General features: G+C 35.5%; 4 protein-coding genes and 1 long non-coding RNA gene across 5 annotated transcripts; 1 reads left to right on the top strand and 4 right to left on the bottom strand.

Annotated features, from left to right (window-relative positions):
• Positions 1–508: 508 nt before the first annotated feature.
• On the top strand, positions 509–2,276 carry LOC147536130 (transcription termination factor MTERF8, chloroplastic-like). Its single transcript, XM_086643599.1, has one exon. It carries the CDS (start codon positions 729–731, stop codon positions 2,013–2,015), a length of 1,287 nt encoding a protein of 428 aa, XP_086499725.1. The 5' UTR covers positions 509–728; the 3' UTR covers positions 2,016–2,276.
• Positions 2,277–3,529: 1,253 nt separating this feature from the next.
• Positions 3,530–4,314, bottom strand: LOC147536129 (uncharacterized). Its single transcript, XM_086643600.1, has 2 exons — positions 4,049–4,314; positions 3,530–3,858 (listed from the first exon to the last, which is right to left on the bottom strand). Exons 1-2 carry the CDS (start codon positions 4,223–4,225, stop codon positions 3,769–3,771), a joined length of 267 nt encoding a protein of 88 aa, XP_086499726.1. The 5' UTR covers positions 4,226–4,314; the 3' UTR covers positions 3,530–3,768.
• A 2,509-nt stretch (positions 4,315–6,823) lies between these two features.
• LOC147536128 (uncharacterized) lies at positions 6,824–7,739 on the bottom strand. Its single transcript, XR_015225741.1, has 3 exons — positions 7,588–7,739; positions 7,358–7,468; positions 6,824–7,271 (listed from the first exon to the last, which is right to left on the bottom strand). It is a non-coding gene; the product is annotated as an uncharacterized LOC147536128 (long non-coding RNA).
• Positions 7,740–10,146: 2,407 nt separating this feature from the next.
• LOC147536127 (histone-lysine N-methyltransferase family member SUVH9-like) lies at positions 10,147–13,958 on the bottom strand. Its single transcript, XM_086642217.1, has 2 exons — positions 11,766–13,958; positions 10,147–10,810 (listed from the first exon to the last, which is right to left on the bottom strand). The coding sequence occupies exon 1, from the start codon at positions 13,769–13,771 to the stop codon at positions 11,828–11,830; it is 1,944 nt and encodes a 647-aa protein (XP_086498343.1). The 5' UTR covers positions 13,772–13,958; the 3' UTR covers positions 10,147–10,810; positions 11,766–11,827.
• Positions 13,959–16,715: 2,757 nt separating this feature from the next.
• On the bottom strand, positions 16,716–20,612 carry LOC147536126 (Ribosomal protein S5 family protein). The gene is made up of 8 exons (XM_086639907.1): positions 19,988–20,612; positions 18,658–19,181; positions 18,291–18,341; positions 18,087–18,194; positions 17,496–17,591; positions 17,293–17,391; positions 17,142–17,201; positions 16,716–17,045 (listed from the first exon to the last, which is right to left on the bottom strand). The coding sequence occupies exons 1-8, from the start codon at positions 20,547–20,549 to the stop codon at positions 16,980–16,982; spliced, it is 1,566 nt and encodes a 521-aa protein (XP_086496033.1). The 5' UTR covers positions 20,550–20,612; the 3' UTR covers positions 16,716–16,979.
• Between the last annotated feature and the right edge of the window lie 23 nt (positions 20,613–20,635).

Genomic DNA, 20,635 nt, shown 5'->3' with positions numbered 1-20,635 from the left:
TTATCGTAAAAAACTTACTATTATGAGTAATGACTCAAAATTTCAATTCTTTCTCTTTATATATCGAAAACATTTCTTTGCAAATTCATATTCTTTTTACAATCTGACTTGTCTAAATTTGATTTAATCTGGTCATTAGTAAGATATATATATATATATATATATATATATATATATATATATATATAATTTGAATTGCTTAGCGTGTGCCTCGAATCCTTGACCTCTGAGGTGGAAGATTATACTTTTCACCACTACAACTAAAGGTTGTTGGCAAATAATTATTCATTATCTCTTAGACAACAATCTCTTAATACAAATTTCTTTACGTCTTACACAACAATAGACTAATATCAATGTGAGCTAGTTGCCCCAAAAAAGTAGACACACGAGTTAACGTGAGCCAGTCGCTCCGAAGAAGTAGACACACGAGTGAAACAAAAAACAAACATTTGAAATCTACCCGAGAGGATTGGGGACGACCATTTAAACGAACTAAAGTAAACAAAAGTAGACTCGGTCAAAATAGAAAAATGCCCGGCACCGAACTCCAATTATATTGATTAGGGTTTATGCTCTCAAATAAACCCTTTGCTACCCTAGTTCTGGTTCAAAGTCAGAGAGAAAGCTATCCAATCTATTACAAGAATCCTCAATAGAAATCTTCAAATTAGTAAGTTTCATCTCAATTCTTCATCACAACATTCTTATTTATCTTTTTAGATTCAATGTTTCGATTACTTCCTAGTATTTCAAGGTACCAAATCACAAACAAAAAACCAACAAAACAATTAAATCACTTTTTTATTGTTCTTCAAAATCAAAACCCTAGTTTCAAATCATACTCAGATGTAGCACAATCTCCAGAATCACCTTCATTTACAGTAGATTATCTGATAAGTTCATGTGGGTTATCACCACCAACAGCTCTAGCTGTAGCAGAGAAATTTAAATCTCGTTTGGTTTCAACAGAAAAACCTGATTCTGTCATTTCTCTATTCGAAAGTCATGGTTTAACGAAAACCCAGATTTCAGATTTGATTTCTAAACGTCCATCAGTTCTTTTAGCTGATCCTGATAAAACCCTAAAACCCAAAATTGAATTTCTTCATGATTTGGGTGTTTCTGGTCCAAGCTTAGCAAAACTTATTTCTTCTGATCCAACATTGTTAACTAGAAGTTTAGAAAAGAGAATTATACCTTCTATGAATTATCTTAGGACGTACCTTGGTACAAACTCTGAGGTTTTAATAGCTTTAAGACGTTCCACATGGGTTTTGCAATACGATGTGGAGAAAGTAATGGGACCTAATATTGAAACAATGCGAGATCATGGAGTTTCAGAATTGAATATATCGAAATTGTTAGCCTCACAACCTAGAACGTTAATGCACAAAAACGTTCGGTTTAAGAATATTGTTGAAAAGGTTAAAGAAATTGGGTTTGATCCATCGAGTCCTATGTTTTATCATGCTGTTAGAACAGTGGCGGGTATGAGCCAGGTGAGTTGGGAGAAGAAGCTAGTTGTGTATCGAGAATTTGGTTGGTCTAAAACTGATGTACTCCGGATGTTCAAGAAACAACCTTTTTGTATGATGGTATCTGAGAAAAAGATAAGAAAAGGATTGAACCTTTTCATGGAGGTATTTAAGTGGAAACCGTCGGAAATCTCATTACGCCCATCGTTATTGCAACTTAGTTTGGAGAAGAGGACAATTCCAAGATGTTCCGTGTTAGAAATTTTAAACTCTAAAGGTATTAGAACAAACAAAATGAAATTGGGTACTATTTTAAAACTTAGTGAGAGAGAATTTGTGAAGAAGTTTGTTGCTGAGAATCAGCACGACATCCCTGAAGTGATAAAAGCACATAAAGGTGAATATAAGTGTTCAGGATTTGGAGAAGTTTTTAAAGCACATAAGGGTGAGTATTCAAGATTTGGAAAAGTTCAGAAAGACTCGTCCGTGAAAGTTAGAAGAGGTAAGGTTATACCCCTCGTTGCAACTTCTGCTTAGTTCCGATAAAATTTAACTTCAACTGATTTATAACGAGAAAACTGTGGGTCGATAGAGTTTTGAAATCGTCACGGTCTAAGTGAAACTCAGAGGAAACCTAAACACAGTTGTTCCTTGTTATCATTGTTTAATGATATCTTTCTCTTGCGGAAACAAATTTTCATGTTAGATATTGCCACTGATTTCATAAGTGACTTGAATTCGGAAAGCTTCTAGATTTTGCAAGTTCACTAAGAGATTCGGTTAATTTTGAATTGTCTATATTTCTATGTTGTTACATGTTCTTTAGTTTTTTACTCCAACTGCACTTTATCACAGACCCGTACGAAGTGTTTAACCCTGTCCTGCTAAAAATCATTGTTTAATGATATCTTTCTCTTGCGGAAACAAATTTTCATGTTAGATATTGCCACTGATTTCATAAGTGACTTGAATTCGGAAAGCTTCTAGATTTTGCAAGTTCACTAAGAGATTCGGTTAATTTTGAATTGTCTATATTTCTATGTTGTTACATGTTCTTTAGTTTTTTACTCCAACTGCACTTTATCACAGACCCGTACGAAGTGTTTAACCCTGTCCTGCTAAAAGCACCTGCCAAAACTGATATTAGTAGGCCGAAATTTGTTTGACTCGAGTCAATGGACATTGACCCTGAGACCCTATAAGCATCCAGCCAACTAACCTATGTATTATTTGAAGTTCACCTATGTTATCTCTTCTACCTTCTTGGCATAAAAAAACCTTAACAACCTTTCTTTACCACTGGTATTTTCTGACACCGACTATTACTTGATGTTTGTAGTGATGTATACAACAACCTAATATTTGATGTTTGAATACGTATGTATAGTCTGGTGTACAAAAAATTTTGAATCTAGACTACTTAACTCGGACTAGTCGGGTCTGGGACTTACCACAATGTAACCGATCAACTGACTGACTAGTTTGGACCTGTTAGATCCCAGACTAGGCAGTCTGTTTGGACCTGTAAGGTGCCGGATTTGGCATCCAGTTTGGACATGTTAGGTCCCAGTTAGACCAGTCCGGTTGGGCTCCAAAGCCTTCATAATATGTTATTCACTTTTTAACCATTTAAACAACAAATTAAAAGGAAACTGTTTCATAAAAGGTAGGGCTTTTAAACCAAACTTCACACAAGCAAATATAAGTTAGATTCATGTCTTTCTTAAAGAATTTCTACAAGTAAATAAGTCTTGGGTGCTTGAGTGTTAGAAAGGAGAATTGATAGAGAAGATGAGCGAGAGGAAGTGGGAACGAAAGACGGAAAACGTGGTAGAGAAACAACAACGAAAAGACGGAATGGTTCTTGACATTAAGGCCTAGCCGTTAGGGAGCTAGGTGGTGCTTGGGAAAAAAGCGCCAATAAAATTTCTATATTTTGGGTTGTCTTCTAATAACCCTACTCGCTAATAGCAGTTTCAGCGGATGCTTTTAGCAGCGCCTTTGTCTAATATGAATGTGTTGTGGTTTCGCATAAAAAAAAGAGGAAAATATTAATATAAACAATTTTCGCATTTCATTATGAATGATAGAGCTTCATTATTACATAATCTCACATTGAGTATTCATTTCTAGTGAAAAACTTCACTAAAAGAAGAAACCCAAGGATCTTAAAACAAAATTAAACAATGGAAAAGAAATAGACAAAATATAACTGATAACAAAAAAGAGAGAAGCTCTGTTCAAGGATCATCCTAATGAAGATACGCGAAAACCCTAATTGATTTTTCATCTATTTCTTGTGGGAATGGTCACCGACTCCAAGTGTGTTCTTGATGCCATCGACTGCACCTTGTGCCATGTGTGCCATCTGCTCTCCGGTCTGTACATACAACGATATACCGTCAGACAATATATGCGAACATCAGGAAAGGGGTTTCTATTATGCAAATGCGCGAGTTTATTGACATTTAGAACACTATATTCGTTGCTTTCGAGGGTTACCATCACTCTATAAAGATGTTGAGACGATAAAGAATAAGAGAGAAACTCAATTTATATAGCATAATTACCTGTTGGAGAAAGTTTCCGGCTTCCTCCTTTTTCTGTTGAGCAGAGTTGGAGTCGCATTGTGTCACTTCTGCGGCTTTGTCAGTAGCGGCGTTAGCCGTGTTCTTAGCAGACTGCACCCACTCCTCAGTCTTGGCCTGTGAGTGGCCTCGGGTTGAACCAGCATTGAAGTTAGACATTTTCTTTTGGGAGATTGATTTGATTTCTTTTTCTTCCTTCTTTGATTTGCTCTTAACACTTAATAGAATGGATGTTTTTTGATGTTTTGGTTTGTGAGGTATAAATAGAGTGATATTGGCTCATTAGGTTTTGACAAGTGGCTGATGGTTTTAGAATGATAGTACGAGTTTTACTCCCATTGCTTGGTTCAAATTTGTGGCCTTATATTTGGGGTTGGACCTGGAAAATAGGGTTTGGATTAATTTCTTCAAAAACAATTTATACCAACCACCTCCTAATGCCTATGTGTAAAATTAGAGTTTTGAAATATAAGAACAAATTTCAACAAAAATAAATATAAAAACAAGGGTCCCGATAAAGAAATGGTGCAAGGTCTAAAATCGGCTAATATGGGGTTGGTCTAGCAATGTTGATATTTCTTGGTGTTAATTCAATTCAAACATTTGGAGGAGGACATGTCCTAGATTTATAAAGTCGGTCTAGTTCAATCAATTAGATTTTGTTGTGTTGCGCGAACTACCAACACTTTGTGGCAAGAAGATACTTACAAAGATATTTTTTTTTTTATCCGTTACTCTATACAAATAGGAGGGAGAGTAAAATAGCGCTACTGAGAGGAGACATGTGGTGGTGGCTAGCGATTGTGGTGATAATGGTAAAGAAAATGAAGATGAAACTAACGAAGGGTGTAATACTGTATAAAATTTAGAATAGATGACCTATATAAAATAAAGCAAAAAATAGTTTTATTGCCTCTAAAATAGTTTAGATATGGCAGTATCAGCCTTGATTTTTTGCGTGTCCTTGGCGAACGCATAGACGGGAGCCTCTGCACTTTAAGTTGAAAAAATGTAAAGGTTGTGGCTTTTTTATTTAAAAAAGAGTTATTTTCTTTTTGACCCCTAATTTGTTACCCAACTTCTTTTATGGTCTCCTATTTTTTCTAAATTCAAATTTTGCTCTCTCTTTTCTAACGGCATGTAGCCACCGTTTAAGTCATAAATTTTCTTCCAAAGCTGTCCTACGTGAGTTAACGTGCGTGACTAGAGATGTTTTCTCCTTCCGGAGGTTGTAAAATCACTACCCATCAATCATTATTCCTTCATTTTTCAAAAAATGAAAACTCTATTTCAAATACTAATGGTGATTAACGGCTGAGTAGAGGAAGAGGGAGAGTTGAGAGTGAGGAAGAACTTGCCTCTCTCACTGTAGATCTCCCACTCTCTCACTGTAGATATTTTTCTTCACTATAAATCTCTCTCTCTCCCCCCTCGCTCTGTATATCTCTCTCTCTTGCGTTGCCTCGCTCTAGGAACCTTAGACTAGAGGAGGGTTTCGAAACCTCCTCGAGGGTTTCAGATTTTATGACTAGCCGACCACGAGTTATCAACCATTGCCGGTCGGCCACGTAATATTTTGTGGCTGCAAAATCATCCTTGAGGTCTGGTTCCAGCCAAGGGAGTCAGTGAGAGCGTAAGAGAGAGTCAGTGAGAGCAGTAGGAAAGAGAGAGAGGAAGAGAGAAGGAGAGAGAAAGACATTTGGCGATGAAAATTAGGGGACAAATTTTAACCAAGTAATTTTTTGGGCTTAAAAATCAATATACCTCCTAAGTAAATGTTATCCGACTAAGTCTTTATGCCTCGTAAACTTCTGTTTATGCCCCAAAGCCGTCGTCACCTAACATAATTGATTGTGTTTATTTCTTTCTGATCAGTTTGTATGCATCTACACACACGACAAGTCTCTTTATACAAATTATGGCAAATTTTATTTACAAACTCAAAATTTATATGAAAGGGCCGTTTAATTCGAAGTTTGACGTCAACACTTGTTTGTCCAAGTGGTTGACAGTCCTGACATAACTCCAAAATCCTGGATGTCCCAGGTTCGATTTCCAAGGGAGGTGAAATCCAAGTTTGATGGACGTTAGGCTCTTTAGTATGTTGTTGAGGTTTAGGCCCCTTTCATTAGTGGTTTAAACTTAGGCAGTTATCGTGCTTATGACATCTTAATGATAATTGAACGTGAGTACAAATTTATGATTTATTGTACTTGAGTAAAAATAAAATAAAACTACATTAGTTTGGCTTCAGACCCCTTAGCCCCTTCGGTCGATCTTTAAGGACAAATATATGGATCAAATTAAGAAGTTATAAAACAAGGGTTAGTATAAGAAACGATTCGGAAACTATGTTTTCTACGTTTAAAAAACATAATGAGAAGAAAACATTTACATCTAAATTCACCTGATATTTTTTAATTGTTGGAGAACATAAAAACATTAGTATTTTCTTTACAAAAGAAACAACTTAGTATTATGGCGTACGCTTAGAGACACCCCTTCGCGTTGTGAAAATAGTAGCATACAAGACTAACCTTCCCCTTATGGGATTCTTTCTCAGTCATTTGGGAGCAATCCGTCTTGATGCTTAAAAACATATTATAATGCATTGATCCTACAATTTAATATTCGAGTCATGTCTCGCCTCACATTGTGAGAACAAGCCGAAGTGTATTATAATACGTTGATCCTACAATTTAGTAATCGAGTCATTGGAGCAAATACCACAATCAAAATGCTAAAGCTAACTTGATATCACAAAATAGCTCAAAAACATAATTCAAACATCATAATCCTTTAATTAATAGTAATTAAAACACTAGTACGAATGAAATTCACCAAAAATGATAGCGAACAAGAAAAATCAGACAGATTCATGTTATTCCGATCCACTAAACAGAAAATCGCCACATGAAATTTCTCCCTAAAATAAAATCTACCTAGTTTCTCTTGTTTTTTAACATTACGACTAAAATATACGGAACTTGAGCAATGACAGAAGATATGTTATATTATAAATATATTACCCCAATAAGTAAAGAAAGGTCTTTTCTTCTTCTACTACTACTTGTTCGTATCAGATCCCTCTTTTATTTTCTCATCAGCAGCCTGAGGAGCCTTCTTCATCATACGCTTCAAACTGCACCCTTCGGTTAATCTTCCAATAGGGTTAGTATCTTTCTCTACCCGGCTAAAATTGTTACTGCATTTGTACACATAGAGAGAGAGATCCATATACTCATCAAAAACCCTAAACCAAACCCTAGACTAGGTTTTAAATTTGAATACATGCAGTATATAAAATACTTACGTAGTATGAGAAGATGGAATTAAACGCTGTAGTTTATGTGACGTCTTCTTCGTCCCCGGTGGATCCAAAAGATCAACCCAGATTGGTAACTAAAATCCATCATGAATCATCATCATGTGTTAAAAGATGTTAGTAATTAATACACAGATGAATAAACTATAGAAGCAGAATTGTACATTCAATGAAAATATTACTATTAAAAGCTCACCGGACTCATTGGAAAGAAGAGATAGGGAACAGTAAAAACCCTAGTTTAAGATTATAGATGTATAAATTTAGGTTATTAGTTTGGTTTTTGGTGCGTGGCCGTATGTAAAAAAGATACTGCCGTTTTTGGGAAAATAAAATACTGCCTAGTGCAGTAGGTTATTTTAAGACTATAGATGTATAAATTTTAAAAAGAAATTGTAAAAATTTGACCAATCACCAACACTAAATTCGGCCATCAGTGACGTGACTGAGAATTTACGGGTCTGGTACAAAATTTTAATCGGGACCCCTTACTTAGAAGTCTCTTCTGACCGCCAACAAAAATATAATAATGGACTATCAACCATTTAGCCTCTGCCTACAAAAAAGAAAAATAACATTGTGCCTTATGGTGCCTACAAAGAAAATAACATCAAGTCTTCGTGCTCTAAAAAAACGCAAAGAAAAACATTGGAAGTTCCTTGTTGGGGATGTCGTTGCACCGCTCGCACCCCCTCACCCACGCCCCTGTCTGCCACTACCACCAAATTCGGCCACCAACACCACCACTTTTCCCCCTTGTTTTTTTCTTCTTTCTTTTTCACCACCGCTTCTATTTATCTTTTTTTCTCTCTACTTCTCTTCTTTCTCTCCCCATTCTTCTTCCTATTTTTGTTTAATCTGACAAAGGGGGGATCTCTTTCATCAGAAAACTGGTCTGGATTGGGAGAAGCCCAAACCAGTGCGGTCTAGAGAGCAAATAGCAAGAGAAAGACGAACATTATTCTTAGAGGTTGAAAATATGTAAAAAAAGTCTTTTGAGGGATTAAAACCAATATTAACCTAAACATAAAATACACATATGGCCTAGTGGTTCAAGATTCCAGGAAATAAAAAAGAAATTATAAAATTATTCCATAATCCTATATATTTATTAAGAAATTGATAATGCTTCATCAATGGATAACAATCATTAATGCAAAATGATTTTTCACTAACTTGCACACTAGTAAGTATAAATTTTTCTTTGTTTTTTTTTTTGAGAAACTAGTAAGTATAATTTCACTACTGTGAAGCCAACAGTTATCAATATTGTCTCCACTTTAGACACCTCACGCAGGTACAGAGTTTTGTTCTTGGCGAAGGCTCCACGAGCCCCCCAAAAGGCCTCGATACTTACCAAGCTTGAGCGTACACCTATAGCCCAGGCTCCGGACGCTCTCGTGAGAGATGTGGGACTATCACAACTACTTTAAACAAAAAAGAAAACACAATTTCACTCGATAATATGGGTATTTCAAAAAAAAAAAAGTGATAATGTGGGTAAAGATTTATTTCAATGTAACTTTTCAATCTTTTCTTCTAGAATTTCAGTCAGTTTCTATCAGTCGAGACAAATACAGTGTTCGAGATTTCTAATATCAGAACACTTTCAAGATTTTCTCTTGTAATTTTAGTGTCAAAGTTGTCATAATTTTCATCCACTTATAATTTTTTGAGAGAAAGAAGAGATTTTTCGACTGTTTCAAGTTTTAGTTTTTCAATATGTAGATTAAATGTTTCAATATGATCTTATGAAGTGAATAAATAATATTATGTGAACATTCTCTTGAAGAAAATGTAGCTACTAAAAAGGCCAATGTCCTTTTACTAATCGGATCCCAATACACTATAGAGATGTCCCTCTACCAGATATCTCTTTCTTCTCTTAAATTGTACATATAATTTTTGAAAATTAAATTAATACCATTTCGATTGAAATTAGTTGTCAAACTGAACAACAAATAATATAGTTCTCCAATAACAAATGATAACTAAATTTTAAGTTCGATTATATGTTGTATAGAAGATTCAAGTGAAAATCAACTTTATTTCGAAGAATCGTTTCTATGTTATCAAACACAACCTAAAAAGTAGTATTGGAGAAAATTATCACTATATAAGGAAATAGGTTGGATTGTGCCTCCTCAACCCTTGCTTTACCCTCAATATCGAGCCAAAACTTGAAACTCTAAATGAAGAAATTTGTTTTTCCCAAATTTTAGCTCAAAATTCTTACCAAAATTGTGATCATAGCCCTCTCCAACAACTCTTCCTAAGAGCATCTCCAATGGAAGACTCAATCTTAAAATTTTAAGTGCCACCTCGGACTTCTTAAGATGATGTGAAAGTAATTAATTTTGATATGTCTCAATTACAAACTCTATTTTTGAGATCTCTTTTAAGAGTCTTAAGTGTCATAGTCATCAAATTTAATTTTCAGACTAATAGAAAGTCTTTCTGATCTCAACCACTTTTTCATATTAAATGTATGTGTGACATGTGTAACTATTACAGTTTTTAGAGTGTTGCATTGGATAAGGACTTGAATTAGAGACACTCAAGTTAGACACATAGGAAAGCGAATCTCAATTGAGACTTAACACATAATTCATTTAGAGTTTTTTTTGAGTTTTGCAGTGGAGATGCTCTAGTTTATACTCCTCAAGCTAGTGATGTTTATTCTGATTTTTCACAAATTCCGAGCTTGTTTTCCAGTCCGCTTTCGCTAAAAAATCATTCATAGAAACAATAGAAGTTTTTAGACCAAGATTTTGTGCCTCATTATGAAGATAACAACCCTGTTTCTACATCAAAGAGTGAGAAATCAGAGGATTCCTCAGGGAAGAGGGGATTTAAGATCTAATGGAACTTAAAGGGCTTTGGAACCGAGATAAGCGAAGTATCCGAGCAATTCCCGGGGTTTATGTTGATCACATTTTCTTATGCAGAATGGAACTTTGTATGATTGAATTGCATGGGCAGGTTCAAGCTGGAATCAGTTACTATTACAGCCGACCAGCTCGAACATAATCAATTCCAAGCGTACACAGTTCCATCCTGAAGATAAAAATGTCACCACCATAAACCTAGGAATCGAATATACAAAAGTGGATACATCCACAAACATACAAGACAGACCTCGGAAGTAATCTCACTAAGATTAGGGGGCTAAAGTGTTTCATGCAGGTAACAATAGCATGTATCGCCCTTTGATCTTGAAATATTCACGAAATTGGAAGCCTGTACATAATTATATGGAGCCAAATCGACTAAAGGTAAAGGTCGTAATGGCATCCTGTCTCATCGTCTACTTGAAGACCAGAGATTTATCTGCAAAACTTTTTGGAGAAACAAATAAGAACCAAGTTGGCTGTTGGTGAGTCTTGAACCAGTCCTTGAAGATAGTGTGACAGTTTCATCTGCACAAAAAGTTTTCCGAAGAGTGAGCACTGAGAACATACATGCGTATAATAATCAAGATACGAGATACAAAAAGACCAGCTACTCCAAATTTTGGCGAGTATATGCATTAGTTGGGGTCAAAGTATAAAATCACAAACTGAGATATACTCTTCTTTATCTGATAAGAAAAAGTAAGATATAACTACACATAAGTATGTGTTCGACCCAGTTGAGTAAGACCCTGCCCTTTTTAGTATTAAAGCTTCCGTGTACGATATATTTGGAACCCTACCTTCCTGAAGGGAATGGCAAGATTAGGGGAGTCTTTTCTTGAAACATATGCCCTAGTCGCTTCAAGATCCCAGGACATTATCCTATCCGTTTGCTTACTACGATATAAAGCTAAAGCTTTCCTAGTGCAGCTTCTTCAGATACCACGGCTTCACAGGTAGTGGACTTGGTCTTATATGGCGACATGGCCGAAATGTACTATTAGATAGATATCGGCTTTGTTATGGTACGTAATACCAGGAAATAGCCAATATATCACGATATCAATTACATAAAAACCTATACCAAATCGAAGTCTTGGACTGAGTACTAACTAATTAAACACAGACATGCCAAGTAGTAGATCTAATGCTTTAATAAATAAAACGCATAGGCTACAAACTGTGATGTCCATGCCATAAACTAGTATGATTATGACAATTTTAATGTTGAGGGAAATAGAAAAAGTCAACAGAATTATGCTTGTAACTTTGTATAGGATAACTGTTGCAAGAAGTTAACCGAAACATTTTCAACAGATACCAATTATAAATTGAACACCTGAAACGTATTACCCGAACAAAAAACAGCCATATAACTGAGAAGAAATTGAGCAGAAAGGGCGTTTTCTTAACCAAAATCATTAGTAAAGCATAGAAAAGTTTGCATTTGTATCATTCGAGAAAGGGTTCAGACAGTTACCATAGACGCGGAGAACAGATCCAAGCATCATACGTAAGGCAATGGCCATACTCTTCAAGAGGCTAGTTGCAAATAGCAAGCTTCCCTGTCCAATCATCAACTACGCCGTAATCAAGACTGAGCTCTCTCAGTGGTGGGATATTCTCGACCGCGAAAAGCATAAGATGAGGGTACAGTAGATTATGGTGATCATACAGAACGTACTGAACCAACACATTAGGACATGAGCTATGGCTAATATAACAAGCAACATTCCTCATTCTCGACACGTCCATTGCGAAGTCCAAGGGAGGAATAGATGGGTAGGTGGGCCGTGGATACTCAGGGAAAACTTGAGAGAAGTCCCCCCATTCTGCCCACCTTTCAGGGAACCGACTTGGATAAACCAAACCATCACCATTCATCGAAAGTACCATAGCTTGTTGCCTAGTAAGCACCACTCCAGTATACTCACAAATGAAAGACCCAGCAGTAATCATATCCAACGGTCTAACTCCCCAACCCGTTTCTCTCGACCTAAATATTTCTAATCGGTGCTTCAACCCTTTTTGGGTTACACGATTGCGGCAAGTTGGAGGGCAACCACAAAATGTACCACATTCAAATATCAACTGTTTCCCTCTCAAGAGCATCCCATTTCGATCGTAGGCGAACTCTCCTCCATTTTTTTGAGCACAGTAACAATCATCAGAACAAGCATAAGCACAATTACATCCTGTACCGGAACCCATTTGCTGAAATGCAAATGGAGGGTAAACAGACATACCTAGGTACTCGAAAAACAATGGTCCTTGATCAGAATCGATATCATTAAATACGAAAACAGGCACACGCTCCTTTCCTTTTGAAAGATCAAGTGTTAAGTAACCGAAAGGCCTGGCAACCAATGGATTCAATCTTAATTCCTTAGAAAACCTAATAATTGAACTACCCATTACAGGTTGATCTTCAATTCTCACTAATTTATACTTATAAACACCAAAACCAGATTTACCAATATCAAACCAAGAATCAACAACTCTATAAAGACCATCATAAACATAAACTTTATTAGTAGGGCTAAGCTCATATTTGATTCCCCTAATTACTCTAATTTCAATCCCATAAAATTGACTCCTTTCTAAAGCAAGATTACCTCCATCAAGCTTCTGATGAACAGATTGTCTTGAAGAATTCGGCATTTGCCCGCCATGGCCAGTATATATGATCACATCACCAGCATCTTCATCATCTTCATATCCACCTGAAACAATAATGCTAGTAGCAACTGGTTCACCACTACTACATCGACCAGGTCGAACGTAATCGATTCCAGCTTGAACTTGCCCATGCAATCCAAGCATACAAAGTTCCATCCTGAAGAAGAAAATGTCACCAATATAAACCCCAGGAATCGAACCGATAATTCGCTTATCTCGATTCAACCAAAGCCCTTTAAGTTTCATTAAAGAAGAAGCTCTTAAATCCCCTCTTCTCTTCATAATCCCTTCATTTCTAACTCTTTCTGTTTCTTCAGATAATGAAATTCGTAATGATTCATAAAGCATTATTGTTTTTCTAACTAAATCCCTAAAATACTTATGATCTTCTATAGTAAGTGATGAAACCCTAACCATTTCAGATGATCGAGAATCACTTCTCTGTCTCCGAACAATTGTTGTAGAAACACTGTTATTGTTATTATCTTCACAATGCGGAACAATTGCCCTAGAATTTGGATCCACAGCTTCATTTCTATCATAACTATGTGAATTTTTGGAGAAAGCTGACTGAAAAAGCTCAGAAATTCTGGAAAATTCAGAATAAACATCACTATTTTGAGGAGTTGAAACTGGGAAGAGTTGTTGAAGAGGACTAGGGTTACAATTTAGGTTAGAATTTGAGGTGAGATTTGGTGGGGAGTAGGAAATTTCTTGATCTAAAGTTTCAAGTTTTGGTTCAATTTTAGGGCAAATTAAGGGTTGGGGAGGGAGATTTAGGTCTTGAAATGGGACAATAGAACTCATTTTTTTCTTCTTATAATAGTAATTTTCTCCTTTTCTTTCTCAAAGAGATTAGATTTTCATGAGAGAAACAAATTGTGCTTGTAAGACTAGGCAAGTAAATTTAGGGCACAAAAATATTTCTTTCCTTTATAGTCTTACTCAGAGTTCCTCAGAAAAACCTTTCAGTAGTACTAAGTGGCATCTTACTGGCCACCTATTCCGCAATCGTGTCGTAAATGTATCATATAGATTGTAAATGATTGTAGCATTTTTTTATCAAGAATTTTTAGTTAAAAATTCATTGTGACATTAACCGGAACAATGTCTTTTGTCATTGGTATTAAGATATTATTTGTATTCAAATATTAATGTCAATTCCAATTTAGGTTAGAATTTGAGGTGAGATTTGGGGAGGAGTAGGAAATTTCTCGATCCAAAGCTTCAAATTTTGGTACAATTGATCTCAACAAAGAAACAAAAATTTGGTTCAATTTTAGGGCAAACTAAGGGTTGGGGTGGAAGATTTAGGTCTTGAAATGGGACAATGGAAGTCATTTTTTTTTCTTATAATAATTTTCGCTTTTTCTTCTCAAAGGGATTAGATTTCCATGAGAGAAACAAATTGTGCTGGTAAGAGTTGGCAAGTAATTTTAGGGTACAACAATGTTTCTTTCCGTTATAGTCTTACTCAGAGTTCTGCAGAAAACAAAAAAAGAATTTAGTACTAAGTGGCATTTTATTGACCACTTATTTGATAATCGTGTCATAAGTGGATTGAGTTAGACTCTAAATAATCGTAGTGTTTTAGGATTTAATTTGTCTGAAAGAAAATTAAAGAATATTTATAAGTATCTGATTGGGTTTTAGAAAAAAAGTTCATCTTAACTCGTTATAAATCCTTATCTATAATGGAAAATCTGACTTGTGTCGTGAAAACTCATTGTTTGTCACTATCGTTTTTTATTATTGGCATTATTATATCACCGTGATTTTCGGTTAATAAATAAAAAATAATCAGAAATGATAAAATTGGGACTACATCTTCTACATTAAAAAGACATCCATGATGCTACCAATTCAAAGTGTAATTTTATAAAAATCTTAAATGTGGTTGTTATGATGATACTTGACCTTTTTTGATGATAGTTTCTTATATACTTGAATTTTTAAGTAAGCATAAAACAAACAAAAGAAAAGATGAAACTCTATATTGGTTGTATTTCCAAATCTATAATAATATTTTGAAATGAGATCTTATTCAAAATCTCCCTACCATTCTAACGTTTCTTTTGAAGACACAAAAAAAATGTATGTTTGGAGGTGGGCAAAGCCTTCAGATTCCTTCATAAGGCTTGATGTTCTTCTTTCACAACACATAGAGAAGAGAGTTATTTTTCAAATTTGGATAGTCACCCCCTCAAGTTTAGATTTTCCTTGCTTTTAAACTTACAAAATAAGGATTCTTCAATCGACAAAAATATTAGACATTAAAATAAATTAATTATTAGAGAATGCATCTAATTTTAATGGAATAATATCGCATGAAAGTTGAAGACTGTGCCCGTGGTCAAAAGTAATTTTGAAGGTGACAAAAAGCAATCCAAAATGTACGAGAATTCCTTGGATTCTAATCATGTCAAAAGTGATAGGTACTCGAAGAAAGAAAAAAACAAGTACGCTAGCTACAATTTAATATTTTATTTCATGTAAGAGAAGAGTACATAAAAATCAATAAGTTAGTCCTACATTAGTAAAATGTATATCTCCAATCTCTAGTGTCTAATGTTAATTTCTTTTCTTTTTTGATTTCTAATACAAGATCGGAAGATAAAATTTTGCGATAAACTTAAATGCATAAGCCGGGTTCCCATGTAGATGGCATGCCATATTGTCCAAGGGAATGTGAGAACGTGTCTGCACAGAATCACACCCATTCTAGTGCATTTGCCATGACTTCAAATATGTCAAGGGATGGCGTCCATGCACACTTTTTTCCCAATTGAGATGAAACTGTGGGGACGTTTGTTTTACCTTGCTTTAAATCAGCTTATACGATTCGATATCATTTGCTTTGATTTGTAATAAAAGTTAGAAGTAGTAACGGATCAGATTGTTCTGATTTTATTATCTATTCTCTAAATTCTGTAATTTGATGAAGTTCATGTAATAATAGTGTTGTTGATCTTTTTATTTTTCAGCATGTATGATATGATAGGTTCAATCTTGTGTTAGAATTACATATACAATGTGGTGTGGTGGTTGTGTGATGGTTTTTCGTGTGGTTTTCTGTAATGACTCCATATTGGTAGGGCGGCTTAGGAATAGTGATAGTGGTGGTGTGGAACAATACATTTCCCCATAAAATAAAATTGTCAAACAAAATTGACCAATTTTTGACCAAGTCTTCACACCCCGGAAACTAATTTGCTTTCCCCAAAGCACTGGCCTTTTTCTTCTCTGATTTTACTCTCGTTTCTTGCTCATCTTCTTGCATAAGCCCAAGTTCCAAGACTATTTGAAGAAGAAAATTAAAGTTCAACTTATTTTGGTCGAGTGAAACTTAAACCCTAAAATCTCCACCATCGGACTGGACCTATGCGGGCTTGTTGCTTGCTAATACACAAACCTAACAATCCGGGCATTCTTACTAGCACGGATCACGCATTCTGTGAGTTTGTATAAGCTTTCTGACTGATCTTGGTCTGAGATCTCTCAGACAGGACAGTCCCACAGATTTGTACTCAGCTACTTTTTTCTTAAACTTATACTTGTAAGCTCTTGTTTATCTGTCTTACTTTTTCTGGGCCAGACAGGACACTCTGCGACCCCTTTAGGTCAAAGGGATCAGTCCATCCAAACGCCCTTGAGAGGTCTGAGACCAGATCAGCCCGAATACGTAGATCATCAACTCCATTTTTTTCATGCCACATTGTAGATGAACATTCAAACTTCAAATCTTAACAAATGAGAGAAACAATACATTTTAACTCGAAAGGATCGTAATCTTACAAAAAGTTGTTCTTATTAATCGTTATCTGAAGGAAAAGAAACGACAATGACAATAAACCAATTAAGCAAAAAAAAAGTACCGGGAGCACGCAATACTTTCCTTTTCCTAGTTTGAAACAAAGTAATGGAACACTGAAACCAACAAGGTCCTCTTTAATGACCTAATGAAGTATAGAAGAGAAACTGAACGATGAACCAATGATTGTAGAATATACCTCGCTTATAGTAGATAAGACTCAACTACAGTTCGGCCAAGCTTTTCTTGTACGTCCTTGGGAGTTTCGATCTAAATACAACAACATTTTAGAAAATATAACTCAGAATTGCATACTCTATTCTGAACAAATTGAAAAGGAATGGTTTGGAAATTTGGATGACTTACCGCATTTAAAGCTTTAAAGACAGCCTTCACTGTGTTATGAGGATTCCTAGAGCCAATGACCTAAAAAAGAAAACAAAGATCAAATATAAAACACCCAATTTGCAAACCGAATCGTTACCCTTATTTAGATTTTTTGGAACTAATTAAGTACCTTTGACTTGATATTTTTAAAACCAGCTAAGTTTAGGATGGTTTGGACAGTTCGGCCAGCCTTCATCCCTGTTCTTGTTGCCGCAGGCCATAGATATACCTACATAGAAATATAGTTGAAAATTAGGGTTGGAAATAAAAACAGTATTTAGTGTCAGAGTCTATAGTGAGAGAAAGAGAAAGAAAACATGAGATATAAAGAACCTTGGTTTTCTTATACTCAGTTACAACTGCATGGGCGATTGTGTGTTCTTCGTATCGGTCTACATAATGTAGATTCTGGAAGCATTTCTCATATGCCTGTGTTCAATAAAATAATCAATTAGTAGCTAACAAAATAGAAAACAAAAGAAAGTGTTGAAACCTAGAGGATAATAGGATATTAAGACTCTAAGACGAGGGAAAGAAAAAAGTATGAGGATTAAGTGCCTTCTTTCTGAAACTACGAATGAATACATGCTTGCTATCAAAACGAGATTAAAAGGTGACTTAGGATTGTTCCCAACTAACACTATTAGAGTTTCTGAGAAGATCCATAATTTAGTGAGCTCAAGCTCATAGGACATAGTTTGAGCTCTATTAGATTTTCGTGAAATAACGGATAATATGTTCACGTCCAAATGTCAAAAAGTACTGTTATTAGCTAGAGCTCGGGATACCAGGTTGAATACATAAAATCATCTTTCAATAATATAGTTCAAACATCTAGAATGAAGTTAGAATGGAAAAAGTCGAAATAGCAACTAACAAATCGTACTGAAATCAATATCCTAATGTTGTTGAAGGTCTGAGTACCTTTTGAAGTGCAATGGGTACTGCTGGACCTTTGGCCTTCGCGAAACCAATAACACCGTGATAGTTCCCACAAGCTAACATAGCAGTGTACTTGATAACTTGCCCACCCTAAAAAGATAACGGATAATGAACTTCGGGTCAAGGAAGAACCCGATTTAAAATATGAGAGAGAACAAATATGAAAATAAAGAAAGACAACATTACCTTAGTAACTTTACATGTTCGGTTCACATCGATTAGTTTAACATCAAAACCCTGCCATTGTTGAAGACAAATCTCAAGTTAAAATTGGTAATCACAAACAAAAAACGATAAACAACATCATATGAGAATGAAAAAAAAATGTAATATAAGAGAGTGACAAAACCTATATAAAAAGTTAATAAATGAGATCGAACATAAGATAATGTTTCATAGGGTAACTGTGAAAGATCGGTAATACCCACTAAAGGAAATTCAGCCTTTCACAAAACTTGATTTCTACACCAAAAAGTTATTTCTCCATTTTTCCCATTGTCACGCCTCATAGTAAACAATTCGAGGAAGAAAACCGAAGGGAAAAATAACTTACTTTCCTGTAAAGTGGTCTTCTTTTCTTCTCTGTCAAAGAGTTCCGTTCTTCTGCAAGATCCCTTATCTCCTCCTCTAAAACTTTACCCTTCTTTCCAAAAGTATGATCCAATTCGGCTAACTTCTCTTCGAGCTTCTTATCAATGGCGTTAAGCCTCTCCATCAGTATCTCATCCTTATCTTCAACGAAATCGTCATCATCATCGTCGTCAAGACCCCCTCGGATAATTTGCTTTTCTTTTTCAAATCCTCCAGCATTCTCCAAAACATCAACAGATGGACCGACTTGCTCATGCTGAATAACTCCAAAATTTGCAGGATTATTAGGATCGTAAGCCTCCTTCCACTGCACCATTCTCATTGATCTATTCAGTTTTTGAAGAAGCATGAACCTTTCCTTGCCAGTAGCATCTTTCACACGGTTCATTAACTCTCCAACAACTCTGTATTCGAACGGTAGCTGGAGATGTTTTTGCTCGAACTTGTCGACTCTATTCATCCATTTGAACGCATCGTCAAGAGTTTCTGAAAGAAACGAAACGCACAAAACGAAGGATCATGAAAACCTTAACATGTTCATCCAGTTACAGAAACACCATTAAGCAATGAACAATCACAGATGACATGCCCATTTAAACATAAAACCCCATTTTAAAAATTTTCAAGTCAGATTTAAGAATTTCAAATACTGAGGAATTCAATCAATAGCAATGCAGTTCCTTACTTAAAAAGAACACCTCTCGAGAATTCAACTAAATGAGAAAAGTAAGACAATTCAATACAGAAGTCCAAAAATACATTAAAGCCATGCTTCGGCACACGGGAATGGAATGCGGTTACTAGGGATCACAATCATAATGGTGTTTGGTGCATGGGAATGTATCTGCAATCACATTTTGAGGAGGGGTGACATTCCTCCAAAAGGGGGAAACGCAAAAAACGGGTACATGGTGGGTTTGAGATTCGCTTTCACTTGGAATAGTCAATTATATAATCTACTGACAAAATCAATATCTGCCAATCCTATTCGCGACCCAACCAAACAATAAATGGAAGCATTGTGATTCGTAGGACTCACATTACTGGATCGCTAACCCTAATGACAGCATTCCTTTCATTTACGCCAAACTACACTAAGATATCTTGAACTATCAACCAAATGAAGAATACCAAATGTCATGAAACAAACATAATCTAATTCAAGTTGCATTTTTATTCATTTGCATAAAACAGTTAGGGTTTCTATCAAATAAGGCCCATATGTTTAAAAACCCTAAATTATTGATGGGGATTAACCCATTTGTAATATAAATAAAAATGAGATTGATTACCAGCATCAGTGAAGTTCTTAAGTAATTCTTCATGCCTCTTAAACTTCTTTTCAAATTCATCAGATTTTTTCTTAATAGCATCAGGTGTAAATCTCTCATCATCTTCACTTTCTGAGTCAGTAGGTTCTTCATACATATCGAGACTTCCTGAATCTTTCAATTTTTCTTTCTCTAATTTCTCAATCAATGGACCAATACCCATATAATCTTCTTCTTCTTCTTCATTTTCATTGATTTCAATACCAGCTTTTTTCTTCTCATCTCTTTCCTTTTGTTTCTCTCTCTCTACTTCAGCTAATAGTTCTTGGATTGTTCTAGAAGAGAAAGAAGAAGAAGAAGCTGAAGTGCAGAATCTAGAATGGGAAGAAGGGTAGCCTAGATGATGAAGAAGATTTGATTTAGGGTTTGGTGGGGAATGATGAAATTGAGGGAGAACATTTTGGAAAGATGAGATTTTTCGAGTGAGATTGGGGAGAGGATGAATGGGTTTATTTAGGGTTGATCTTAGAAGAAGAAGATTAGTCCATCTTCCCCTTGATTTGGTTAAAGTAGTAGCGGCCATTGTTGTTGGAGAAAACTTCTCACCAGGAAGAGGAAGCCATAAGAGAGTGAAGAAAATAACTTCAAAAACCCTTGAAGATGAAATTA

This window comes from Eschscholzia californica, unplaced genomic scaffold, assembly GCF_041429995.1.
Source record: "Eschscholzia californica isolate CP2 unplaced genomic scaffold, dmEscCali1.0.p SCAF_5, whole genome shotgun sequence".
Taxonomy (NCBI): Eukaryota; Viridiplantae; Streptophyta; class Magnoliopsida; order Ranunculales; family Papaveraceae; genus Eschscholzia; species Eschscholzia californica.
This window is presented reverse-complemented; position numbering and strand designations above follow the sequence as displayed.

What these genes read in the sequence shown, in the direction of transcription:
- LOC147536127 (XM_086642217.1), bottom strand. Translation starts at nt 13,771, where the DNA reads ATGAGTTCTATTGTCCCATTTCAAGACCTAAATCTCCCTCCCCAACCC.
- LOC147536126 (XM_086639907.1), bottom strand. Translation starts at nt 20,549, where the DNA reads ATGGCCGCTACTACTTTAACCAAATCAAGGGGAAGATGGACTAATCTT. An exon ending in GAAGACCACTTTACAGGAAA is followed by an intron (nt 18,342 to 18,657) that starts GTAAGTTATTTT and finishes CAACAATGGCAG; the next exon opens with GGTTTTGATGTTAAACTAAT. An exon ending in TTAAAAATATCAAGTCAAAG is followed by an intron (nt 17,202 to 17,292) that starts GTACTTAATTAG and finishes TTTCTTTTTTAG; the next exon opens with GTCATTGGCTCTAGGAATCC.
- LOC147536130 (XM_086643599.1), top strand. Translation starts at nt 729, where the DNA reads ATGTTTCGATTACTTCCTAGTATTTCAAGGTACCAAATCACAAACAAA.
- LOC147536129 (XM_086643600.1), bottom strand. Translation starts at nt 4,225, where the DNA reads ATGTCTAACTTCAATGCTGGTTCAACCCGAGGCCACTCACAGGCCAAG. An exon ending in CCGGAAACTTTCTCCAACAG is followed by an intron (nt 3,859 to 4,048) that starts GTAATTATGCTA and finishes TTGTATGTACAG; the next exon opens with ACCGGAGAGCAGATGGCACA.